This window comes from Emys orbicularis, chromosome 9 (genome assembly GCF_028017835.1).
Source record: "Emys orbicularis isolate rEmyOrb1 chromosome 9, rEmyOrb1.hap1, whole genome shotgun sequence".
NCBI lineage: Eukaryota > Metazoa > Chordata > Testudines > Emydidae > Emys > Emys orbicularis.
Genome location: NC_088691.1, coordinates 58222319 through 58250292, shown reverse-complemented (window position 1 = coordinate 58250292; position 27974 = coordinate 58222319). Strand labels below are relative to the sequence as shown.

The window sequence follows — 27974 nt, the reverse complement described above, 5'->3', positions numbered from 1 at the left end:
TTGACATCCCTGGGGAATCAGGATGTCTCCAATTTATTCCAGCCACAGGTTTCCCCTTTCCCCTGTTCAATAGGCATACCATATCCCCCCAACTCTCTACAAATATTCACAATAGATCTAGAGACACTACTATTCTCCTCTGATCTCCCAAGACTGAATCTCTCTGGCTGGTACAACATAGGATTTCAGGGGAGGGTGTGCATGTTGGGCAGGGGGCAATCACCCACTGAATCTTAGTCCTTGAATTCCAGTTGTTCTGTTTCTCAGGGTGGCCAACATTTGCTTGAACGAGACTTGAGTATAAAACTCTTAGATGGAGAAATCATGGATTGATTACATTCTTGTTTCCTTCCTCCATCCCTAAATATTCAGGCCTCAGCTTCAGGATTGGGCAACAGATGCTGCTGCTGTTGCATTCATGGTTAGATGTCTTGTGATTTACAGAGATTACAATCTGTCTTCTGGCGGAGATGAGCCCTTGCTGGTTGTAGCTGTGACGTTGTGCAGTCTACATGGTTTTATAAAAACATGATAATAAGTGAATATAATGTAACTGGGATAGTTTTATAAAAAATTTGATAATAAGTGACTATAATGCAAATGGGATATGCTTTGTGCAAAAGGTCTCTTGTAAGGTATCATTACAAAGCTCATAATCTACTGAGTGTGATCATCCTATTTGTAGAAATGTACCACTCTTGTATCTAAAACTAGAAATATAAAATGCAACTCTGAGGGCCTATTGTAATTATGTAAAGTGTGGGCCATTAATGATGGTTTGGAATCTTGATAACTCCCATTAACCAGGACCATTGTCTGCAGATGGCTGTTTACCTGTGAGTCTCTCTGTATATGTGTGTGCTGGCAAGTGAGTAATGAAGTCTTGCAGTGACATGTGATCATGTCACCTGAACTGGAATCCATCTTTAACCTGGTGCTTTTCCAGTGAGGGGGGGTGGAAACCCAGAGGGACAAAGGGTTCCCGCCTTATGCAAAAGATATATAAAGGGGTGGAACAGAAGAGAGAGAAGAGAGGAGCCATCATGGAGAATCCCCTAGATAACACCTAAGCTGGAACAAGAGCTGTACCAGGGGAAAGAATTGTGCCCAGGCCTGGAAGGTGTCCAGTCTGAGAAAAGCTTACTGAAGCATCTCTGAGGGTGAGATTATCTGTATTTAGTTTGATTAGGCATAGATTTGCGCATTTTATTTTATTTTGCTTGTGACTTACTTTGTTCTGTCTGTTACTACTTGAAACCACTTAAATCCTACTGTCTGTATTTAATAAAATCACTTTTTATTTAGTAATTTACTCAGAGTATGTATTAATACCTGGGGGAGCAAACAACTGTGCATATCTCTCTATCTGTTATAGAGGGCGAACAATTTATGAGTTTACTCTGCATAAGCTTTATGCAGGGTAAAACGGATTTATTTGGGTTTAGACCCCATTGGGAGTTGGGCATCTGAGTGCTAAAGACAAGCACACTACTGTACGCTGTTTTCAGGTAAACTTGCAGCTTTGGGGCAAGTAATTCAGACCCTGAGTCTTTGTTAGAGCAGACTGGAGTGTCTGGCTCAGCAAGACAGGGTGCTGGAGTCCCGAGCTGGCAGGAAAAACAGAAGCAGGGGTAGTCTTTGCACATTGGGTGGCAGCTCCCAAGGGGGTTTCTGTGATCCAACCCGTCACAGTAGCTGCATAGAATAACTGAACTCTCCTCCTTGATATTGCAAGAATGATACTGACTCTGGGGATAACATCTCTGTCCTTGGAGTCACTTGCCTTTACTCTCTAGAGAGTCTCTTGGCTGTGTTGTGCCCGGAAGTGACTACAAATATGATCACTTGCTCACAGTTCAGATTTAGCACTTAGTGAGCTCTCATTTGTCTTCCCCTCATAACTTGGAGGCATCATTGCAGCTCTTTTGCCACAAAACAAGCTGCACAAGGCCTCACGGAACTTCTCAGCAACAAAGAAATACATCACTGGGTCAAGGGCGCCATTCAGGCTGGTGAGGCAGGAAGTGATGCGGTTACTGAGTGCCAGGACTCGCTGGGTTTCACAGGAAGTCTTGGTGCCGTCATAATGGAGAATGTAAATGTAGCGATTGATGTGATAGGGTACGAAGCAGACCAGAAAGATCATTAGGACAACTATGATCATCTTGATGGCTTTTTCCTTCAGGTGCTTCTCAACTCTGTTCCCACTCCTCAGGCTACGGATAATCAATAAGTAGCAGGTCACTGTAGTAATAAATGGAAAGGTGAATGCCACTGCCAAGGACACGAGAGCATGGCGTGATGCCTTCTCTCTGTAGAGCTGTAGGCAGACAGTTGTGTTGTTAATCTCAGCTGTCTGCACACTGACCAACAGAGGTGCCATTGCGACAGCAACTATAACCCAAAGAAAGGCACATGCCGAGTGGGCGTAGAGTGACCTGCGGAGTTTAATGGACTTCACAGGGTGCACGATGGCTAGGAAGCGGTCAACGCTGATGCACATGAGGAAGTAGATACTGGCATACATGTTGAGATAAAAAAGGAAGCCAATGAGTCTGCATGGGATCTCGCCAAATGGCCAGTGATTGCCAGAAAAGTGATATACCAGCCGGGTGGGTAGAACCAGCACAAAAAACAGGTCAGCCACAGCAAGATGCATCAGGAAAATATTGGCTGGAGTGCCTGACTTTTGGTCCCGGATGAAGAGCCAAAGAGCCAGGGTATTGCCAACAAAAGCCAGGATGAAATCCAGGAGATAAAAAGTGGCAAAAAGGATGTTCTCTATATGGGTCTCTTTGCCACATTGTTCTGAAGTTGCCAGGGAGGAGTTGAGGAATAGGCTTGAGGGATCTGCTGGACCATTCATTCCTCACTACAGCTCTGGGGCACCAACCAGGGACCTGAAAAAAATCAAGAAAACAGATCTTACAAAGAACCTTGGTAATGGTGAGACAGCATGGAAATCAGTCAACATGTCTCCTGCTTGCTGAGAGAAGTAATTAAAAGGACACTGCCCAATTTTTATAAACTTAGAGTCTGACCTACTTCAGAATTATTAAACCCCTCCCTCTCAATTGGGTTTTCCAGACCTTTCCTGTCAGTTGAAGAAAATATTGTAATGCAATCAACTGGCTGTACATTTATCTCAAAGATGTTCTGAGAATTAGTAAGCGATAAAGGTGCTAAACACCCATGTACCAGGTTAACAGAAAAGTGAAAATAGGCACTATACAGTCAGAGAGCGACTGATTTTGGCATGGTGCCAAAATATTGGTACTACTTGTCCTAGGATTTAAAGAGCTCCTGTGACACAGGGCCAGAAAGGGTTAAGCAACTTGCAGAATAAATTAGCCAAATTGAACCTTTCAAGATATGTTAGAGAAGTATATAAATGGTAATTAGGGCTGTTCCTTAGCAATAGCTAACATAGCCCTGTTAAATAGACTAGAGTTTTGACATGCAAACCTGTATTGTTAGAGAATTAGAGGTAGTACTAATTGTATGTGTTTACCGTATATACTCGTTCATAAGCCGAATATTTTTGGTAAAAAAGTGATGCATCAAAGAGCGGGGGTCGGCTTATAAACGGGTCTACATTTGATGATTTTAATTTGATTTTAATTTAATTTAATTTGAAAATTTGATGATTTTAAACTCTATGGAATCATTGAATTGAATATCTAATATTGTCGTTTTGTTTACCTGGAGCATCTGCAGGCATGGAGCCCCTCAGCTCCCTGTGGCTGCGGTTTGCCGTTCCCAGCCAATGGGAGCTGTGGGAAGTGGCGCCACTTCCCGCAGCTCCCATTGGCTGGGAACGGCAAACTGCGGCCACTGGGAGCTGAGGGGGTCCGTGCCTGTGAATGCTCCAGGTAGACCAAACATCCAGGCCCACTAGCGGCTTACCCTAACGGGCCAGGAGCCAAAGTTTGCCAACCCTTGAAATATAGGGTCGGCTTATGAAAGGGTGATAGTTTTTGCTATTTTTACCTATCCATCTTGGGGGGGTCGGCTTATAAATGAACAGGCTAATGAACGAGTAAATATGATGTTAACCATGTAAATAGATGAATCCTGTCTATTGATTCAGAGATCAAAAGGGAATATTAACATTTAAATGAAACTTGGGTGTAGTAATTTCATTGTCTATACTTCTCTTTGAAGTTTGTAGTAAATTATCTATTAAGCAGTTCATAGACAAATATCTTGTACTAATTAATTACTAGTAATGCTTAGGAAATAGAAGGTTACTTCAAAAGCCTATTGTTCATCCAAGGACTGTGTGCTGTCAAGAGGAAATCTCTATTAAAAACTCTTGGGATCTCAGATCTGCTTAAGCTTCGTAGGGAAGTTTGAGTCGCAAGACTGTGGTCTCCAGTGCCATTCTGGATAGCCCTGATATTGTATATGGACATTGGACTATAACCTAATGAAGTGATTCTGGAAAGGACGCTTTGCAACTCTAAGCTCACCATCTGTACTATAAAACTGACCTAAGAACTCTCTTCATACCTGTATGTATAATGATCTTTTAACCAATATGCTCTCTTCTTTTTTTAATAAATCTTAGTTTAGATAATAATAATTGGCTGTAAGTGTGTATTTGGGTAAGATCTGAAATATTCATTAACCTGGGAGGTAATGTGTCCGATCCTTTTTATATGATGAACAAGATTTTTAGTAATCCTCATCATATTTGACTTGGCTGTCTGGGAGAAAGCCCAAGGCTGGGTTGCTTTAAGGGAACTGTGTTTTTGGCTTCTGAGTTACCAGTAAGGTATTATAGAAGCTGTTTTGTTTCTGGCTTGGTGGATCTAAGTATTGGAATAACCACCAGTTTTGGAGATTGTCTGCCTTTCTTTACAGTTTGCCCTAATTGAGCAATCTCAGCCTGGCACCCCTGGGACTACAGTCACAGCTCCTTATACAGAAACTTCACTGGAGACATAGGTATCCTCTGTGTGTTTTTTTTTTTTTTTTTAAACACCTTTGTGAGTATCTGGCTTATTGCTGGAGAGAATGGGGAGGGGAGAGTTCATATATCCATCTCTGGTAGAAATGTCTCTAGGTGCATGGTTCCTGGGAACAAGTGCCAGGAATTATTTATTTATTTATTTATTTATTTATTTATTACCAGAAAATCCCCAGAGTTGGTTTTGTTACTGGGCTGGGATTCAGAAGAAAGTTCTTCCAAACAGTGCAGTGGCTTCTGCCTCAATTGATTCAGACAGTGAAACACTACTGACTTGCTTTGGGAAAGAGCACTGGACTTCCCCGGCTGCCTGGCTATTACCAGGGGAATTTCTCTGCTACTCTGTTCCTTTTTCAGTCACTGCATGTTCCTCTTCCTTGAAAGCTCCAGTAACTATATCTGCTGCAACTGACCCTGTAGCTTTCTCAACCAGCAACATAGTGAAATTGATCTTATTCTTGTCACTCCCACTGCTGCCCACAGCAGCAGTGCAAAATGACCAGACTTTCATGGACACTTACCCAGAGCTTTTCTATGATATGCAACAGATCTTGAATTAGAATCTGTAACTCTTACTCTGGCTTTGAGTCTTTTGTATTATTCCCTTCATCTGCTCCCTAGTCTATAAAATGAAAATATGACAAAACTGTGAGCTGGATCCCTTCCTCAACTACATCTGTGCATGGAGTTGAGTCTGTTGTACATCTCCCACTGTCCCTGAGGGATGTGGGGAGGGGAGGGTGGTCAGATGTGTCTGCAGCACCATCCCCTTGTCCATGGGGCCCACTGAGAGGGCTTCACTGGGACACAGCGAAGACAGTGGAAGCATTCCCCTATCAAAGGAAAACCTGCAGGGGTTGATGCCATGATCCACTACATGGAAACTCCTTTGAGGTGTCAACTTGGGCTCACAAGATCACTAATTACTCTTGAAAATGTAGGCTAATGTACACCTCTACCCCAATATAACGCTGTCCTCGGGAGCCGAAAAAATCTTACCACGTTATAGGTGAAACCGCGTTATACCGAACTTGCTTTGATCCGATGGAGTGCACAGCCCCGCCCCCCCCGGAGCACTGCTTTACTGCGTTATATTCAAATTCGTGTTATATCGGGTCGCATTATATCGGGGTAGGGGTGTATTTTGGGATATACAGGCAACAGCCAGCAAAGGGACAAAGTGAATGTCAGTATGACTCACCTGCTGCTGTATTAACCGGTGTATGGGGAAGATTCACTTGAGACTAAGGGGCATCATGGAGGTACAGGGGCTCTGTGTAGACAGCCTTGGGCTCTGGCAGATCCCAAAAATCTGTGTTCAGACCACCTGCATGCTAACCCACATGCGCAATCGAATGATCTGTTGGAAACTGAGAGAAAACTTTTGGGAATTTTCTTCCTCCACAACAATCCCAGGGATCACGGCATCAACCCCTGTAGGTTTTTCTTTGATAGGGGAACCTGTTAGCACCTGCAACATTTTTACCAAAACCACATTAAACTCTTGTACTTAGCTAGTTGAGGATTTATGCAAAACTTGATTATTCCTACTTGTTTGCTTAAAATGGGGATCAAGTATCTGGTTTTCCTCTGTTTATTTAAAAATAAAAGGCTCTAGTATTCTGTCATTCTGGTCCAGATTCTGAATTAGCAAAGGGAGTGTTTAATGCCATGGCACGGATACTGCTGTGGTATTTGACCAGTAGTACATGATGCTATAGTATATTTGTATAAGGGGAAGCAGTAAAGGAAGCTGAAGAAGTCTGAGGGATAGGGTGCTGGGATAGATGGAGGAAATATTAGGCAGGGAAGGAAGCCCACAAGGGGAGCAGGAGTGGTCTGGGATGTATTGGAGACTACAGAGGCAGTGGGAAGTGGAATTGGGTCTGAAAAATATCTGGAAAAGAAGAGTGTTTTCCTTAAGTAATGATTGCACAAGTCAAGGAGAATGTCTGTTTGGTGTAGGAGTCTGGCTTTTGTCCAGGCAACCCCTGTCTGTGCAAAGCGGCCACTCTTTACTTTCACATCATTGCTGTTAAGATATGTAAATAGATGCTTCCTCCTTTCTGATCAGCCAGTTCTCCCGGCTTTGTCTTCACTACCCGCCGATCCGGTGGGTAGCAATCGGTTTTTCGGGGATCGACTTACCGCGTCTAGTGAAGACGCGGTAAAATCGATCCCTGATCGCTCTGCCGTCGACTCCGGAAATCCACCTCGGCAGGAGGCGGCAGTGGAGTCGGCGGCAGCGCGGCAGCGGTCGACTTTCCCGCGTCCTCACCGCTAGGTAAGCCGACCTAAAATACGCAACTTCAGCTACGGTATTCACGTAGCTGAAGTTGCGTATCTTAGGTCGGACCCCCGCTGCAGTGTAGACCTAGCCTTACCCTAGTTAACAAACCATTGAGATGGTTGCTGATGTTATCGAAGATGCCTCTGGCAAAAACCTTGCTGCATCCTGAAATTATACAGCAGTAGACGAGTGACTGCAGCAGAGGGTAATGCCTCACCTTCCCTCAGAGCTATGATTATTGCTCAGAAACATTTAAGAGGTGAAATTTCTGGTGAAGAATAGTCCAGTAACACATTCACTGGAAACAGAATCCCAAGAAAACACCTGTCTTTCAAATAGGTGGATAGAAGTGGGCGTACTCTGAACCAGACTTCTTCCACTGACAAGCTGGTTGACAGACAAGAAGGATGAAGATCAACAGAAGTGAGAATGGATAGAATTAAGAAATAGAAATTCTCCCATCTGGCCACAGTGGGTCCCTCTTTCTCTGTGTTGAAATGCTATGCAGCTGAGCTGTGAAGTTTGGAGATTTAGGACTGCAGGATCCTTTGTGCGCCAACCAGCTGTGTGCTTGTTCCTGTTTATTACTGAAAGAATAAAAATGAGAGTATGAGGGCAGCCTGCATCAGTGCTTGAGCGGAACACTGTTTCATGGGCCCCGTTTTTCAAAGCACAGCACATTCTGTAACAGTGGGCATGCATATTTGGCCGACATTTACATGTGCAAAATGGAGACTTGTTGATAAAGGCAAAGTAATGCACATTGGAAAACATAATCCCAACTATATTAGGTGTTCCCACTCAAGAAAGAGATCTTGGAGTCATTGTGGATAGTTCTCTGAAAACATCCACTCAATGTGCAGCAGCAGTCAAAAAAGCGAACAGAATGTTGGTCATCATTAAGAAAGGGATAGATAATAATATATCATTGCCTCTATATAAATCCATGGTACGCCCACATCTTGAATACTGCATGCAGATGTGGTCACCCCATCTCAAAAAAGATATATTGGAATTGGAAAAGGTTCAGAAAAGGGCAACAAAAATTATCAGGGGTATGGAATGGTTTTCGTATGAGGAGAGATTAATAAGACTTGGACTTTTCAGCTTGGAAAAGAGACGACTAAGGGGGGATATGATTGAGGTCTATAAAATCATGACTGGTGTGGAGAAAATAAATAAGGAAGCATTATTTACTCCTTCTCATAACACAAGAACTAGGGGTTGCCAAATGAAATTAATAGGCAGCAGGTTTAAAACAAATAAAAGGAAGTATTTTTTCACACAACACACAGTCAGCCTGTGGAACTCTTTGCCAGAGGATGTTATGAAGGCCAAGACTATAACAGAGTTCAAAAAAGAACTAGATAAGTTTATGGAGGATAGGTCCATCAATGGCTATTAGCCAGGATGGGCAGGGATGGTGTCCTAGCCTCTGTTTGCCAGAAGCTGGGAATGAGTGACAGGGGATGGATCACTTGATGATTACCTGTTCTGTTCATTCCCTCTGGGGCACCTGGCATTGGCCACTGTCGGAAGACAGGATACTGGGCTAGATGGACCTTTGGTCTAACCCAGTATGGCTGTTCTTATGTCCTTATGAGACTTGCCTCTTTGTGTACATGCTTCCCAGGTGTGCACATGCAAAGACAGTGTTTGTGGAGTGTGCACATCTTTGCTGGTGTTACTTGTCTCTTTGAAACTCTGGGTCCTAGTGTCTTTGGAAAAAACCTTGTGAGTTTAGTCCCTAAATGAAAGTGGTATTGGAAGCTAAAAGACTTGTTATCCTTATTGGAAGGAATTTTTCTTATTTTTTCTATTTTACACCAAAGGAGGATGAAACCTTACCACTTTAATGGCTATTAAAGACAGGGCACATCCACATTAATACTCGTTGTGTGACTCTTTGAATTTACACTCTTTGTGCTGCCACTCCATTTATTTAACTAATCCCATCCACAAACAAATGTGTAAGGAGGCATGATCCTGCATAGCAAGACTTAGATTAGACTGTGGTTAGCCATTAGTTTTATATTCAGTTATAACACACTGTTCAAAATGAAACACCAGGTGGATGTGAGTCTAAAAGGCTGGCATCGGGTCTCCTACCGTCCAGACAGAGATTTCATTTGCTGTAGGCCAGCTCTTTGGTGGAATCTTCCTCCGGGCAACAGTTTGCTCTCCATCTGCAGCCCCAACATTAAGGGACTCGGAGTGACATGCATTTTATCATGTTCTCTGTAGTGATCAGACTCTGTTAGAACTGACTTCCTGTGGTGCATTGAGCTATGATCTTTGGGGTTTGAGCTCAGTTTTCTGTCAGTATCTGACACAGAATTGCAAAGACACCAGTGATGAAATCCTGGCTCTGTTGAAGTCAATGGCAAAACTTCTTTTGACTTCAGTGGTGCCAGGATTTCACCACAGGACTGCAGGGGGTTGAGTGGGGAATATCAAGAAGTCTAGTAGGGTAGTCACAGGGAGGAGAAACATCTTGGGGATTAGGGCTGCAGGAGTTGATTAAATGTTGATGGATCTAGCTCACATATGTTCTTATCTGTCAAAAGTCAGTATCGTTATGGGAGGAAGCTGCTGTTACATATGTTACCCTGTGAGGGCCTCTTTTTCTTTCTTTTTTTTTTTATTTGTTAGAAGGTGTGAAGAAAATAAATGGCTCTTTTTACTGTGATACAGCATGGCCAGAGGGCAGCAGGAGAGTGATAGAGGGGAGATATGTAAGCCCCAGGATGATGAGAGCCTTATTCCCTGTAGAGGGAAGAGAGGCTGCTACAGTTTAATTAGAGCATCTTAAGCCAATTAGAGCACCTGAAGCCAGTCACCTGATTTAAAAAAAACCCTGCTTCAATCAGACAGTTGGAGGAGTTGAAGCAGAGTGGTTTGGCGTTGGAGCAGAGAGTAGTTTGAAGGAGAGCAGTTTGGAGGGAAGCAGAGGAGAGTTTGGAAAAGTGCTGTGGCGGGCCAGAAGACCAAGACCCTAGGTAAAGGGAAACCTGGCTTGTACAGAGCAGAGGGACTCCACAGACACAAAGGGTTTGGGAAAAACCTTGCCCAAGCAGGTTTCAGAGTAGCAGCCGTGTTAGTCTGTATCCGCAAAAAGAACAGGAGTACTTGTGGCACCTTAGAGACTAACAAATTTATTAGAGCATAAGCTTTCGTGGGCTACAGCCCACTTCTTCGGATGCATATAGAGTGAAACATATATTGAGGAGATATATATACACACACATACAGAGAGCATGAACAGGTGGGAGTTGTCTTACCAACTCTGAGAGGCCAATTAAGTAAGAGAAAAAAACTTTTGAAGTGATAATCAAGATAGCTCAGTAAAGACAGTTTGATAAGAAGTGTGAGAATACTTACAAGGGGAGATAGATTCAATGTTTGTAAATGGACACAAATCTGACATCAAGAATCATAATACTCAAAAACCAGTGGGAGAACACTTTAACCTGTCTGGCCATTCAATGACAGACCTGCGGGTGGCTATCTTACAACAGAAAAACTTCAAAACCAGACTCCAACGAGAGACTGCTGAGCTGGAATTGATATGCAAACTAGATACGATCAACTCAGGATTGAATAAGGACTGGGAATGGCTGAGCCATTACAAACATTGAATCTATCTCCCCTTGTAAGTATTCTCACACTTCTTATCAAACTGTCTGTTTTTTTCTCTTACTTAATTGGCCTCTCAGAGTTGGTAAGACAACTCCCACCTGTTCATGCTCTCTGTATGTGTGTGTATATATATCTCCTCAATATATGTTTCACTCTATATGCATCCGAAGAAGTGGGCTGTAGCCCACGAAAGCTTATGCTCTAATAAATTTGTTAGTCTCTAAGGTGCCACAAGTACTCCTGTTCTTCTTGCCCAAGCAGAGAGGGCAGGAAGCCCCACAAGATGAAGGGCCGGAGAGAGAAGTAGCCCAGGGGAAGGAATCGCTAGTTCAAGTGGTTTGCCACTATCCCTAGGGCCCCTGTGCTGGGACCCGGAGTAGAGGGCGGGCCCGGGTCCCTCCTTCTCCACTCCCCTTCTCTGGGATACTAGTGGGACAGTTAATACCCCAGATGAGGGGCGAGAAATGGCGCCCTGAACACCCCCACAAGAAGAGAAAGCACGGGACCCATCATAGTAGTGCCAGCAATTTGCTACATTACAAAACCCTTTCAGTTAGGTTCTAAACTCAAATGATCCTCCGAGAGTTTTAACTCGTGCTGTTTTAACATACTTTAATTTTTGTAGCCATTAGTGTTGATTGTTGACATGAAAATGAAGGTGTCCTTGGCATTTGAATAGCTCAGGAGAAGTTTATGTATCACTAGAATTAATTGCTGCACTGGCTTTGAGAATTGAAATGCTAATTTAAAAAATGTGCGGCTTTAAGTGTTCATAGTACAATAACACTAGAGCTGTGGAAAACCAGTGATGGCTTTACTCTGTGCCTCTGGTAATAACACATGAAGAAGGTTTAGCAAATTATTATAATTTTTTTTTAAAATCTGCTTCAAAATAAACGTGCACATTTTTGTATTAGGTTTTTAGTTTATTTTTGCTCTATTGTAGTACACTGTAGAATAACTCTGAATCTCTAATAAACTTGTCACTGTAGAACATACAAATGCTTTTGTCTGAAGCTAATTAGAAATCATATCTCCTTTTTAAAATTATCTAGTATCCGGGGCTTGTTCTACAATGCAAGAGGTTCTGAATCTGTAGGCAGAATAATTCTTTAGTTGTCTGGTTCCCAAGCCCAGAATTCCACTTGACTTGCGCTGCTGGGGTAGTGTGAGTATTTAGTGATTTACAGATTGCTGAATAGAGCTCTATTCTGGGGTTAGCCATTATTCCAAGCCTCCCATAGCTGATTTGTAAGCAGGGATGTAGTTAGTCATTTAGAATGTGTGCATATAGCCATATTTTATGGCCCTTCCCCTCTCTCACACCCACACTACATTGATACTCTCTTGGATAGTTATAATAGTTTATACTACGATATTACTGTTCCAACGGGTGCTCTACCTATTTGTTAATAAAAGGCCTGATGAAGAATAAGCAAAACTTTCTAGTTCATCCTAAATAAGAAATCAAGCTAGCTTGGTTTTTGCTACAATCTAAGTGCTTCCCAGCTAGAAGTGCATGATGAGTTCTCAGGTGGACTTCACAGTTTTCTGCTCTTCTCTCATTCTTTTGATTAAAGGTGGTTCTGCCTGGGGAATGATCTGTTTTGTTTTAAATGATCAGGGCTGATGATGGTGGAAATGCTTTGTCAAGCAGGAAGATCTTGCATCTTTCCCAGAAAATCGTTTAACACTGGATGAAACTCCCTTCAGAGCTGACTCCCCTCTGGCTGAGAATACTCGGTTGCCCATGGGAAATTAATAATGTAATGGGGTGATGTTTGTGGTGTATGCCTGTCTGTACTAATGGCTGAAAATGGAGACATTTGGAAAGCTATTCTAATTTAGAGGACAAGAGTGATTATAATGAAATTCTTTGTGGACTCTATTTGTTTAACAACTCATACACTATGTGTATTAGCCACTCTGTACATCTCCCACCACCCTCACTGACTCGGCTACAACAGCATAAAGCCACCAGGAAAGTGCCTCCATTATTCTACCAGCCAAAGCCAGTTCTCTTACCTCTTGACGGCGCAGTCCTACCGGTGAAGGGTAAAGTCCTTCTAGAGTAAATCTCTGGGAGCTCCTTCTGACGCCAGCGAATCAAGGGGAAGCGTCAAAGCTGAAAGCCGTCTGATGATTCAGAAGGAGCAGACCGTTTCAGACTTAGTGAGGGTGGAAGAGAGAGCCCCTCTATATAGAGTCCTGCTAGCTCTGATAGTGCATTATCAGCTCATACAACAGAGGAGAGGAGATGGCACACTTGCAATGAAAGGCAGTTTTCATTCCAGCTGAAGCCTTGGAAGGGGCGAACCGCTGCTGCTGTTATATTTTTGAATATTTCAGTGTTTGTCCTGCTTATTAAAGTCTCTCTGAACCCCCTAGTCTTTTACACTGACTCTTTGGAGTTCTGTGATTATTTTAGAGGGGTGGAAAAGGGTATTGTGCAGGGGGGAGTCTGGTATTAATAGACACAACAGGACACTTGAGAATGGGATAATTCCATAATGGTGGGAGTGGGGGTGAGAGGGGCGGCTGCTATGGCAACAGCTCTGCGATTCCAAGACTTCACTTTGCTTGCAATAGAGGAGGGTCTATGGGACAGCAGAGAGGGTTTGTGAATGGGGAGGGGTTGATAATGGTTTATCAGTGCAAAGGGTTGAAGGCCCCTTATTCAGCTGAATGAGAGGGGTCTTTTTCAGGACACTTGCTGCAGGGTCCCAGTGTCCTGCCCTGTATAATTAGTCCCCATTTGACAGTGCTGAATAAAATTGATGCCTTTATCCAGAGATGAGCACAGCTGCATGATCTCTTATAATGGGGCGCTGTCTGCTTTTTGTGGGGACTGTGGCTCCATCTGGGAGGACAGTGGTTCCAGCCCTGCAAAGAGACTATTACACAAGAGAGGACTTCAAAAGTGAGAAAATAATAATCATACTTTCAGCTTATGCAGGCGCTTTCCATCTGAGGATCATAAATGTTTGAGGCCACACAACACCCCTGTGCCACATGGAATTATTCTTAGCCCCATTTTACAGATGGGGAAACCTGTGGTTAAGTGGCTTGCCCAAAGTCCCACAGGAAATCCAAGAGAGAGCCTGGAATAGAAGCCAGATCTTCTGACTCCTAGTCAGTTTGTTGCATTAGCTATGACACCACCTTTCCTTTACCGTTTTTCCCTGTAGTTGATGGGCTCTTTGGGAGAATACCTTTAAATCTTAACCAGGGATGTACGTGTGACTGTAGTGAGGGGGAACTAAGCATGCTTTTGTCAGGTTGGACAATGGTGAAAAAACAGGCATAGATTATTTCCCCCATTTGCCTGCTATGTGTTCAATTTAGCCAAACCTCCGCACCCAGCAAACAACACTAATGCTGGGAAGACGGCCGATGGGTGAACTAAACTAAAAACCACCCCATGAGAGCTTTTAAATACTGGGCATCAAACTGGCTGATTCAGCTCCTTGTTTTTTGATTGGTCTCTGTGTAAACAGGAGCACTGACCTTTACAGCTGTTTATCTTTTATCCCTTTTGTCACAGACTTCACTCCCAGCAATGTCAGTCGCATGCCCGACCAGGACTTGTGCTTCTGTTGCAGTTTGAAAAATATTAAGTGTTTTCAGCACAGAGCTGCAGACTCCCTTGTTTGTCTTAAACTTAATAGGGAGCTTTGGGTAGAAGGGCTATGATTCTCTGGTTTGTCCTGGTTAGTGAGGACTAATGGATCCAACCATGGTGGAGGCACTTTAGCAATGTACCTTCAAGAGGAGCACTGAGAGTGAACTCCCTTCAACAGAGCAGTCAGAGGATTGTGTGCATAGATTTATGTAAACACAAACACATTTATAGATTTGTAGGAATATACTTACATGCATACGTGCACACAAGCTCTCCACTGTGTTGATAAGACACTTATTAGCTACTCTGATATGCACACCTATGAGTGTCTTTATTGCTACGTACAAAAGCAGCCGCTTCATGCATAGTGATTCGGGCCCACGTGCAGTCTCCATTGTGTTTGTAAGCTGAGCACACACTTGCAATTAGAGACCGCTAAACTGTCTACTGTTTTTACTGTACTTGATACCTGTAGTGAAGAGAAGAAATGCCACATAAGGAGGCCTAGGAAATACCTAACTGTATCTGAATGGGGCAGATAGAGTTACAAGGCTACCTCAGGATTTGGTTAACACTAGCACCATTAGATGATGTTTAACTCCCATCCTCTAGAGCAGTGGGGTTAGAACAGTGGCTGCTGTCTTTGGAAGAAGGTTACAGAAACCTGTAACCCTAACCAAAAATGTGCAGAGCACGACTCTCTTCTAGAAAGACTCTACAGTGCTAATGCTACCCTTTCTTTCCAATTCTCACCCAGGCACCTGTGCAGGCCTTGCCATAATCGGGAGAAAGCCAAGGGGCTAGGCAAGTATATCTGTCAGAAGTGCCACCTGATAATTGATGAGCAGCCTCTGATGTTCAGGAATGACTCCTATCATCCAGATCACTTCAACTGCACCCATTGCGGGTATGTTCTCCTCTCCCAGCTTCCATCAATAAACCAGGGAAATATACTGTATGGACAACAGTTCAGTCTCTTTCTGGACTCTGTAATCGTCAGCTACACTTTGCAGCCTTTAAGTTGTCCGGCAGACAAGAAGTTCTGTATGTGAAAGATCAAAAAAGTTGGAATAAAAAGGATAGAAGAATTGGAGTTCTTCTGTTCAGCTATATAGGGTTCTCCTTCCTCCATGCATTGCTTACTGGGCACCATCGTCTACTGGGCAGTTCCTGGAAATGAGCCACTCTCAAAGGTCCTGTTTACATTACAAAAATACCTTGTTTAAACATGGTTGTGGCCAAACTGCTCCGCATGATTTAGCCTTGCATTTGTGGACAGAAAGACCTGTTAGATAACTAGCATGTTATAAAGTGGTTTGACCACAGTCATGTTTCACAAGCATAATTCAGGATGCCTGTGTTTATAGTGTAGATGGGGGCCAAAGCATGGAAGTTGGCTTTGAAGTTCACTCTTCCACAGCTTCATCTTAGATATTCACATCTGGAGGGAAGCTCATGTAAGGTTTAATCGTGAAATAGCAGTTGGCTGGGGCTTGGGTCAGTGTTGTTGCTTCAAGAACACTTGTTTGTGTTGTTTTCAGGAAGGAGCTGACTGCTGAGGCCAGGGAGCTGAAAGGGGAACTCTATTGCCTGCCCTGCCATGACAAGATGGGTATCCCAATCTGTGGAGCCTGTCGCAGGCCTATTGAAGGACGAGTGGTCAATGCTCTGGGGAAGCAATGGCATGTTGAGGTGAGATCAGTGTGAAGCTGCCTGTGGAATGCATACTGCCAGAGGTCTAATGCAAGTTGGAGGCTGTTATGGTGAACATTAGAAATTTCCACCATTCCTGTTTAGGCCGAATTCAGACTGTATTTACCTGGGGTGAGCTTTACCTGGGTAAGTCACATGCACTAGAGTTGTGAATGGTGCACTTCATCTTTTGCACAGTAACAATACCATTGTTTAATTTACTCTCAGGAAAATTATTTTAAAATTTCTGCATTACATTGCAAAGCTTCTGGGGTCTGCAAAATAGCATTTACCACTGAAGTTATGTACATCCTCTCTATGTCCTTCCCTCCAGCTCTAAGTAACAAACTGTAACATCGCTGTGACACTTCCCAGGGGTACCCAGGTTGTGAGACACCTCACCACCACCTGCCCTTAGTGTGAAGCACGCTTGAGTCTGCCTGTGGTGGATCAGCTCCCTGAAACCACCAGCCTCTGGTAGCACAAGCACTACCTTCCTGTCCTCATTCTCACTGTACAGGTAGCCATAGGCACACACCAACTCCTGAATCCCTGTAGTATCCAGTCCCTTATCCGTGGGACACTCACAAAATTACCAGGTCTGCCTTTCCCAAAGGAACAAGACACACCAGCATGTAAGATTCAACTCAGAGCCAGCACTTTGCTTACTACCACATCACTTAGAAAAATATATTCTTGTTTTCACTATAAATATATTATCAAAGAAATAGAGAATATTGGAAACAAATGGTTATGTGTAAAACAAAATCATAACATGCTTTCTAGAGACTAATCTTAACTAACAAGTTACTGTCTTGTCTAAAGAAGCTTCTCTCACCCAAAATTCTCTTCAGCATTTTCAACCAAGACTCTTCTTCATGAAGCAGAAGCACTGTCCTTTTATTCCCTTAGTGAAGGGTGCCAGGATGTTGTCTTTGCCTCCCAAATATAGTGGAGCAAACCTTTGAGGTATATCTCTAGATAGGGTTCCCTCCCCCCCATCTCCCCTAAGCACCATTGCTTTTCTCTTCCTGGTAGACTTTTTCTCTGAATTCTGCAGAATCCTTCGTTGCATTTAGTTCTGACTGGCAATAAGTGACCAGTAGTGAATGAGACAATATTCAATTTACATGTAAACAGAGAGATGAATAAACACCTTTTGTCTGACAGAAAACTTGTTTTTCACCTTTGATGCTGTCCAACTCTCCCACACAGACTTTAAGAACATATTTTGTGTGTATATATGTGTGTGTGTGTGTGTGTGTGTGTGTGTGTGTGTGTGTATAACTATATAACTCCTTACATAGTATCTGTACACACATGTCACAACAATATTGATAACCAGCATGGCACCAGCTTTCATTTGAGACCTCACGAGACATTCTTTGAACCAGAATGTACATACCAAAATCAGGAGATTCCTGTAACCGCTCTGCATCCCTTTGCCAGTTGGCATTAAGAGGTTCTTGAGTCACACATCTCACCTTCCAAATCTTGGAAGCAATTTTTTTTGTACAGTGCAGCTCAACAGATGATGGTAGTGGTAGACTCTGTTGTGTAGCCAAAGTGCAGGTGTGTTTACTACTGTCTTCTAACCTTGCTGTGACGTTGTTCCTGTGACTGTCGTTTAGATTGTCATAGCGTCCCACCATCACCATCCCACAAGATTCTTGCAGGGTTTTCTTGTCTGTCTTTGTATAAAGATCTGAAACTCTTGTGCAAACCACTGGCTTATTTCGGGGGCAGCGACCATGCATGTCTTCTAGCTGTGGAGGCCCTTCCACCGACACTGAATGCCCTTTACTTTTGCAGCATTTTGTTTGTGCCAAATGTGAGAAGCCATTTCTGGGGCACCGCCACTATGAGAAAAAAGGACTGGCTTACTGCGAGACTCACTACAACCAGGTAAGCACTGCTGTCCTGCACCCATTCAGCAGGCACCTCTCTCGACTGAAGAGCTGGGGAGAAAGAATGCCCCCTATAGAAATTTGGGAAATAAGCACAGCATTTTTCCCATGCACCATATAACCAGAAATGCATTGTTATCTGGAGTGAGTTGTTAAGAAATATCAATAGCCTCTGGTGGTGGGGAATCTAATTGAAAAAGGAAAAATGTTTTCCATGGCAGATGTGTGTTGACATGTATAATTCTAGGGAAAGTGGCAGTGATTAGAGAATGAAAATGGAATGGGGACAGGGATCTTCCCTGTTGAAAGAAAAAATTACTGTCCCTTTCATCTACAGCAGTTGGTCCAATACAAGGTATTACCTCACAAACCTTGTCTCTTGTATCCTGGGAGCAACACAGCTATAACAACATAGCAAACAAATTAAAATTTCTGTAATTATACCAAATAAAATTAGTGTTAACCAATCAGATGGCTGCTTGGCTAACCTTTTGTTAAGAATCAAAAACATTCTACAACCCATGTGAAGCCAGCCTATTTATAATTGTTTAAAATAAATGCCATAGCATCTAGTTGGCTAAAGCACAGAAAAGATCTGTCCTGTAAGCTGATATAAAGATAACATTATCATAAAAATACAATGAGCAGCCATGACTCTACACCAGTTTCCATCAGACAAAATATTACATTTCCCTTGTAGAGTTGTTAAAGGCTAAATATCAACTGCTTTTAAAATAGTGCTCTTGGTTTTACCTCAGTGTTTATGGTTTATGATCAGGAGATATTTATCTTTGATCAGTGTTGTGATCTATTGACATTGTCTCCCAAATTCCCAGGCATATAAGGCTCAGAGATCATGTTATAATGGTACCAAGAATATGAGGCATCAACAAAAAAAACTAAGATTTGAGAATACAAGTTCTGAATGACCATAGACCAATGGGCAAGTGTATGAGAAGCTATTCAGGAGAAGTAAATGAATTTTAGGGTGCTGCTGCATCCATCAGAAGTTGGATGTTTGCACCAGCTGTCTAATTTGGGGAGCATGGGCAGACTCCTTCATAGTCAGTAAAATAAGTTCCCATTTTATTCCTTCTGCATGCAGCTCTTCGGAGATGTCTGCTACAACTGCAGCCACGTGATCGAGGGGGATGGTAAGATTTGTTCTCTCCTTGTTTTGGGTTGCTCTCCCATTCTGACAATACAGCTGTTGCAGTCCTGCAGTTGCAAGGCTCCAGTGTTTCTTTTTACATCTGGGCTCACTGAATTGGGATCGGACTCTGAGACTAGATAATCTGGTTGTTTGCTCTTATTTTGCGCAGTGGTATCAGCTCTCAACAAGGCTTGGTGTGTGAACTGCTTCTCCTGCTCCACCTGCAACATCAAGCTCACACTGAAGTAAGTAGATACTTGCAGACCTAGGCTAACTCTTTCAGCAGCCTAGGGGAACGGTGCTGGTATCCTGCAGCTGTAGAATAGTATCCTCTCCTGCAGTATGTACAGCTTTTCCCTAGAAAGGTTTCCCCTATGGAAAGGTAACTGAGCCCATTTTCAAGGAGTTGTGTGCTAAATGCCTCAAATAGTAAGTGGCACAGGGACAATGAATACAAATTAACTTTAAATGCCCCTTTCCTAGTTTCAGGGCCTCTGATATCACCCCAACTCTGCTGTGATGGCCCAACATGCCTCAGTTATCAATGGACTTAGGGGCTCAAGGGAATGGTGTTTTCATTATAGAATGTGGGTTTTGGAAAGTGTTTTTAAATTCTTTATTCTTTTATACTGATAAAAACGCTTAGCAAAGTCTCACTCCATAGTAAAATGACACTGCCCTGAGCCCCCAGTTCCATGCTGCAACTGGGCTGTTTGGTAACTGACATGCAGCATTGGACATTCCAGGCTGTCGCACCAGCCAGCATGATTCCAGAGGTACCCACTCAGCATTGTGTTTAATGTTTGAGGCATTAAAAGCATACTACGTATAGGCCATGCTTTAAGACAATATTACAGGTCACCTATAAGAACTGGGACTTAGGAAACACAGTGGCAAAGTTAGTTCAAACTTCTAGAAAATTAGTTTGTCATGTGCCTGTCTCAGAGACAGCCTTCCCTTCCCTGGATTAATGGAGGCTGGGCACATTCCTGGGGCTGGGCCACATTGTAGTGAACTCTTCTTGCTGCTGCTTAATGGAGCAACATTAACCACAGTAAACTTGGTGGAAGCTGAATGGCAGGAAGTCTGGGAATATGAGGCTATTGGGGGATAAGGAATTGGCAAGTCTCAGACTGAGTGGGCTCTAGACTAAACATGACTCGAGTGTCTGGGACACTGACTCTGCTAGTGAAATTCCACTTCTTGATTTTTGCCAACCAAATTAATGCAGTGGCCTGATTCTGCTGCAGTCACCATTTGTGATACCTAGATCACTGTCTGATTTTGACCCACTGACGTTCATGGCTGCTTGAGTCTTTATCTCCCTCGTGAGAGACACTCGTGTAACTGAGGGGGAAGTAAAGGAGCCAAATAACACAGCAGGGCACAGATTATCCAACAAGTTGTTGGAATGTATTGGAGACAATTTTTTATTTCAGAAGGTGGAGAAAGCTACTAGGGGAGAGGCTGTTCTAGATTTGATTTTGACAAATAGGGAAGAACTGGTTGAGAATTTGAAAGTGGAAGGCAACTTGGGTGAAAGTGATCATGAAATGGTAGAGTTCATGATTCTAAGGAATTGGTAGGAGGGAGAACAGCACAATAAAGACTATGGATTTCAAGAAGGCAGACTTTAGCAAACTCAGGGAGTTGGTAGGTAAAATCCCATGGGAAGCAAGTCTAAGGGGGAAAACAATTGAAAACAATTGGCAGTTTTTCAAAGAGACATTATTAAGGGCACAAGAGCAAACTATCCCACTGCGTAGGAAAGATAGGAAGTATGGCAAGACCACCCTGGCTTAACCAGGAGATCTTCAATGCTCTAAACCTCAAAAAAGAGTCCTACAAAAAATGGAAACTTGGTCAAATTACAAAGGATGAATATAAACAAATAACACAAGTATGTAGGGACAAAATTAGAAAAGCCAAGGCACAAAACAAGATCAAACTAGCTAGAGACATAAAAGGAAACAAGAAAACATTCTACAAATACATTAGAAGCAAGAGGAAGACCAAGGACACAGTAGGCCCATTACTCAATGATGGGGGAGAAAGACAATAACAGAAAATGTGGAAATGGCAGAGGTGCTTAATGACGTCTTTGTTTTGGTTTTCACCAAGAAGGTTGGTTGCGACTGGACATCTAAAATAGTGAATGCCAGTGAAAATGAGGTAGGATCAGAGTCTAAAATAGGGAAAGAACAAGTCAAAAATTACTTAGACAAGTTAGGTGTCTTCAAATCCCCAGGGCCTGATGAAATGCATCCTAGATTACTCAAAGAGCTGACTGAGGAAATATCTGAGCCATTAGTAATTATCTTTGAAAAGTCATGAAAGATGGGAGACATTCCAGAAGACTGGAAAAGGGCAAATATAGTACCCATCTATAAAAAGGGAAATAAGGACAACCCGGGAAATGACAGACCAGTCAGCTTAACTTCTGTACCTGGAAAGATAATGGAGCAAATAATTAAGCAATCAATTTGCAAACACCTAGAAGATAATAAGGTGATAAATAACAGTCAGCATGGATTTGTCAAGAACAAATCGTGTCAAACCAACCTGATAGCTTTCTTTGACAGGGTAACAAGTCTTGTGGATAGGGGGGAAGCACTAGATGTGGTATATCTTGACTTTAGTAAGGCTTTTGATACTGTCTCACATGACCTTCTAATAAACAAACTAGGGAAATACAACCTAGATGGAGCTACTATAAGGTGGGTGCATAACTGGTTGGAAAATCGTTCCCAGAGAGTAGTTATCAGTGGTTCACAGTTATACTGGAAGGGCATAACAAGTGGGGTACCACAGGGATCGGTTCAGGGTCCGGTCCTGTTCAATATCTTCATCAATGATTTAGATAATGGCATAGAGAGTACACTCATAAAGTTTGCGGATGATACCAAGCTGGGAGGGGTTGCAAGTGCTTTGGAGGATAGGATTAAAATTCAAAATGATCTGGACAAACTGGAGAAATGGTCTGAAGTAAATAGGATGAAATTCAATAAGTACAATTGCAGAGTACTCCACTTAGGAAGGAACAATCAGTTGCACACATACAAAATGGGAAATGACTGCCTAGGAAGGAGTACTGCAGAAAGGGATCTGGGGGTCATAGTGGATCACAAGCTAAATATGAGTCAACGGTGTAACACTGTCGCAAAAAAAGCAAACATCATTCTGGGATGTATTAACAGGAGTATTGTAAGCAAGACACGAGAAGTAATTCTTCCGCTCTACTCCACGCTGATTAGGCCTCAACTGGAGTATTGTGTCCAGTTCTGGGCACCACATTTCAGGAAAGATGTGGACAAATTGGAGAAAGTCCAGAGAAGAGCAACAAAAATGATTAAAGGTCTAGAAAACATGACCTATGAGGGAAGATTGAAAAAAATGGGTTTGTTTAGTCTGAAGAAGAGAAGACTGAGGAGGGGACTTGATAACAGTCTTCAAGTATATAAAAGGTTGTTACAAAGAGGAGGGAGAAAAATTGTTGTTCTTAACCTCTGAGGATAGGATAAGAAGCAATGGGCTTAAATTGCAGCAAGGGCAGTTTAGGTTGGACATTAGGAAAAACTTCCTAATTGTCAGAGTGGTTAAGCACTGGAATAAATTGCCTAGGGGGGTTGTGGAATCTCCATCATTGGGGATTTTTAAGAGCAGGTTGGACAAACACCTGTTAGGGATGGTCTAGATAATACTTAGTCCTGCCTTGAGTGCAGGGGTCTGGACTAGATGACCTCTCGAGGTCCCTTCCAGTTCTATGATTTCTGTGAAATAGCAAACATAGGAAAGCCATTGAACTGCAACAGAAGAAAAGCACTGTGGATATATGTACAGGGGAAATTAATGTGCTTCCACCCTGGTACTAGCTAGCAAGGGGCATTCATAGCAGGCTGAGGTGCACTTGGCAGCACAGGGGAGAAGAGTGTGAAGAATCAAAATGTCTTCCTGTTGCCAATGCAAAGCTGCTGCCCCCAAGTTTTGGAAAGCAGCCAAGCAGAAGTGTTGCTAAGAGCCAATCACAAAGTGTTCCAAGGCTGGACATTTCATTATTGGTAAACATGTGGACCTGATCTCCAGTGATCAGTCCATGTGTATCTGTGTTCACACAGTTGGGCACCTAACTTGGCATGAACACTACCACACGTGTGCATTAAATTCTGATATGTGAACATACCTGGCAAGATTGGCATCTGTGTGTTGAAATGAGGGGTTTTATACATGCGGTAGAAATCAAGCCACCACATTCACACAGACACACACATACTTGATTACTGAACATCAAGCCATGACTGTAGTTTTGTAAGTGCTGTTTTTAATAGCTCAGTGTTTCTTTGAAAGGAACAAGTTTGTGGAGTTTGACATGAAGCCAGTGTGCAAGAAATGCTATGAAAAATTCCCTCTGGAGCTGAAGAAACGTCTGAAAAAGCTGTCTGAGCTGGCCTCCAGGAAATCGCATCCCAAAGCTGTGGATTTAAACTCTGCTTAAACAGGTCTGTCATTCTGCTCACTGCACTCTTCTCCTCACAGACTGCAACTTGCAGCAGCTACTGATCACAAAGGGAGCTGTTAAGAATGTCTGAAACAAACCACAGACAAATAGTACCTCCTCCCGCTTTTGTTACTGCAGCTTTCACCCTGAATGCTCCTTTACTCAGGCAGTTGCAAATTAACACTGACAGCATGGGGAGTTTGGCCTCTGCTGAGGGGGTAGGGCAGAGCAATGGGTATGGTAGTTAACTGGCATTATTCTGCCATTGATCAGATGTACACCATTGTTTTTCTGTCCTTCATCGTTTCTACATTGAGCTGAAGTTCTCTCTCCTGTCGCCTGAGGAATTTGGAAAGAACAGTGGTTTAAATATCAGATGGTGAAACGTGCAGATTGTTCACCAGTTATAAGTATCAAGGATTCCTTAAATGACTTGTATGCAGAGCTTTTCACCTATAGGACAATGTTCTGAATGTGGCCCAAAATTACCACCATCTGATAACTGTTTGGTATGTCCAAAATGAGCTGGTCTTTGTCTAATTCCCAGTGAACAAATAGCCACATCACAAAAACTGCCGCAGCAATCGCCCTTCTTGACACCCTTGTTGACATTTTCTCTAGGCTAGGCAAGGCAAGGAGTGAATGGGCACAGAGTCTATGCTACCTACTCACCTCAGTCCAGGCCAGAGTGGATGTATAATGTCTGGGCAGTGCACAGAAGTTGCACTACTGTTTTCCTGGTTGATGTATAGAGGATTTCAATCTCTGAGGCTCTCAGTTTGATACTTTTCAAAAGTACTCAATTCCCTTACAATTGAAGGGGGATATGTAGTGTGAGGGTGAAGGCAGGGCATGCCAGGAACTAATATTCAATGTTTACTTGCCAGTTCTCCATTAGATCATTGATACCCAGGGCTTGGAATTGCCCAATGTGATATAATACCCTACCCACTGACACACTTGCCATTACCCTCTACAGTACCTGCAATATGACTGGAGGTGTGGTTACTCTTTTGCATAACAAAACCCAGTTGGCGGATCTGGTAACTGTTAAACACTTCAGTCTGAGCCAAGCCTTTTCCCTTTGTTTGAATGGAAAGACTACCTTCTCAGCTCAGTTTCCATGACACTCAGTGTATGTCTACACTTCAATTAAAAACCCATGGCTGGCCTGTACCAGCTGACTTGGGTTAATGGGGCCTGGGCTGTGGGGCTGTTTAATTGCAGTGTAGACTTCTGGGCTTGGGCTGGAGCCTGGGCTCTAGGACCCTTAGAGTGAACCAAAAGAGCCTTCAGACTCATACCTATAAATCTTGTAGGACGACACTAGCTGTGTCCACGCTACAATTTTGCACCTTTGCTATTACTGATGGAACCTTGGTGGTGGTAGCACCAGTGGATGTTGTCGTGTAGACAGGGCACTAAACAGCTTCTAGTGTTTTAATCACCTTGGGCATGTCTTCATTGCAGAATTAACTTGGGTGATTGGTGCCTGGCTTAGCCTAGCTCAGGTGTAACAGGCCACACTGCAGAGCACTACCCAAGTTACTATGTACTCAGTGGTGCTGCAGTCACCTGTCTGAGATGTTAGGACTTCCGGAGGCACATGATACCCCATGGTTCTTAGCACTGCAGTAAGCTGAACCACACTGTGATTCTTTCCCAGTGAATAATGGGAGAACTTGTCTGTCCTGGGTGCAGGAGGGGAATTGTGGGAAGGCATTGGAGGAGTATCAACACTTAAGTGATTTAACCTGTGTCCTTGCTGCAGAGTGGGTAGGTTACCAGCTCAATAAGCTTTAGCCTATACCCACAGCTGGGCCAATGAGCCCAGGTGTAAAGCAACACCACACTTGGGTGAGAGGCTTTTGTGTGTGGATGGGAGCTGGGTTAACGCTGCAGGGAAGACCTATCCCCTGTTGTCTAGTCCTGCTTAGAGCAAACTCATACAACCTAGTGGCTAAAATGCTGTTGGCTGCTCTACACGAGAGCACTTGCTGTTGCTACCACCAGTGAAGCTGCACCAGAGATAGTAATGGTGAAAAATATTAGGGGAAAAGGTTAGTGCAGACAAGCACTCCCTGTGCAAGGCTCCTGGTTAGTTAGCTGCTTTCCTAATACTAACTGCCTTTGGCTGCTTTACTTTCTGCTGTAGTAAGCTACCATAACTGTTTTAACACCTTCTGTGCACTGCCTCCGCTATGGCACTTGCGAAGGGATGGACTCTCTGATCTAATTAGAGAGCTTGTCTGTCTTCCACCGTGACTATCAATCTGCACAATAACCTAGACAGTATTACTTTTGTCACAGTTCAATAGCACTTGAGGACAGCTCTTGTTCTTCTCTAGCCCTTGGCCCATCCTTCAGGTATGGGCACAAGGAACTGCACAAATGAAGGCAATCTTAAGTGGCCACTGCTGGGACCAGTCCACTATGCTTACTCTCTCTAGAGTTTGGTTGAAGGACTAAAGCACAGGCACTTCAGGCCCACGAGCATTCACAATTCATTATGCTGATTCTTCCTAGTCTGAAGCATGCAGCCCCTTTCCCCATGCCCTTGGTCACAGGAAGGAGCCCAATGCTGAATCTGAGCAGCGGGGTATTTTCAGCTGATTCACCAGTCCCAGTTCAAGAGAATTTCCTGGGAAGATGGCAATAGGACACTTGGCATCATATCTGCTTGTGAATATGCAAAAATTGAGTACTTCATGGACAGTAGTTGTCTTCCAGACCAGCTCAAATCTTGTCAGCTGTTTCCTGCAGAGGCCACTCTTGAGTTTAGCAATGGAAAATGCAAATACATGGTTAAACATGTGCATGTAGAGATGAATGTGAATATCTTTGTACTATGAGAAGAGATGCAGTGAGGACTCTTATTTCCTCTCTAATATTTGAAATTCAGTGGATTAGGCCAGGGCTTGCTAGTACTTTACTTAAGGGAAGAGACACCCATAGACTCTGAACTTTATACTATATGGATAATCAAATGTCTTAAAGTGTCTCTTTTTAACTGTTAATCCGACAAATATTTCACTAGAGTCCTGCTTTGTAGAGCACATGGTTGTCTACAGAGTTACAATATCAGATTTGAGAGGCTGAGCAATCAAGAGAGTTATGGGAAATAACTACAGAACAGCTTGGAAACATTCATCTTTCCCCAGATTCCACCTTTGGAAAAGTAAATGGCATAGCATGTAAAGTAGATGTGATAGGATCTGTGGACTTCTTTAGGGCAGAGTCTTTTGGTGTGATGGATTTGCCAATACCTATGTGTTCTTCATAGTGCTGGAGTCAGGGGAGACTCTCTCTTTCATAGAAAGAAATTTACGACTAAGATGTGTGCATTTTCCTTTGCTCTAAATTCAGAAAGTCAAATTCATTCTTGCTGTCACTCGATTGTCCTCTGTGGTGTTATATCAAGGATAAATTTGGTTCAAAAGGCTAAGCTTGTATTACTTACCAAAAGCTGTTGTCCATTGTATACTTTCACAGTTTTAAATCTATATTTAAAATAAATCACTAATGCTCACTGACTACACTTGAAGGTGGCAGTGCTTTTAGCAACTGCGATATGTGCAGCTTACTCATATTCAAGGGGAATATTAATCACTTCCTTAATATCCTTCCTTTTTACAAAACAAACTGCTATATGTTTTTTCTAGGGTTTGGGTCCTGGTCCTTACCCTCACAGTTATCCACACAACATTAGCAAAAATTGTTTAACCTTCCATGTTCGGAGTTCCCAATGCCAAACGTTTTGTATTGGGTGATGCAGACTTCTGGGACTGAAGAGGTTAAGTGTTAATTTGAAACATATAGCAGGGGAGGCATTGGTTCGCAGATAAACCTGTGACTAAAGCAGTTGTTCTAAGAGGTGTTTCGTTCTTAGTTTGTAAAGCACTCTTAGTGCTAAGGATTATATAGAATGAATGAAGAAATGTATTAATACTAAAGGGACAAGCCCACTCCCTATTACACGGCATGTATTCTGCAGACTGCAGATTTCTTGTTTTATAGTACTTCTGAGTTTGTGATGTCTAACCAAAATCTGTGACTGCTGGACTAAAATATTATAATCTGCACCTGTTATGTATGTTCTTGTAGCAAAGTTAACTGCAATACATTTTAAATCTTCACACTAAAGATTAAAATATAAAACTATTGTATGTGTACTGTACAATAAAACCGGAGTCTTTTGGATCTA

General features: G+C 42.9%; 2 protein-coding genes across 2 annotated transcripts in view; one reads left to right on the top strand and one right to left on the bottom strand.

Moving 5' to 3' along the window:
- Window positions 1-27974, top strand: part of LIMS2 (LIM zinc finger domain containing 2) — a 61083-nt gene extending 33109 nt beyond the window's left edge. Inside the window, exons 5-11 of the mRNA XM_065410367.1 lie at window positions 15281-15430; window positions 16065-16215; window positions 18028-18120; window positions 19228-19276; window positions 19445-19520; window positions 23620-23771; window positions 27433-27974. Of these exons, the coding sequence (XP_065266439.1) occupies window positions 15281-15430; window positions 16065-16215; window positions 18028-18120; window positions 19228-19276; window positions 19445-19520; window positions 23620-23767 (667 nt within the window). The 3' untranslated portion in view covers window positions 23768-23771; window positions 27433-27974. The remainder of the gene's footprint in view (window positions 1-15280; window positions 15431-16064; window positions 16216-18027; window positions 18121-19227; window positions 19277-19444; window positions 19521-23619; window positions 23772-27432) is intronic.
- Window positions 1850-2866, bottom strand: GPR17 (G protein-coupled receptor 17). Its single transcript, XM_065411267.1, has one exon. It carries the CDS (start codon window positions 2864-2866, stop codon window positions 1850-1852), a length of 1017 nt encoding a protein of 338 aa, XP_065267339.1.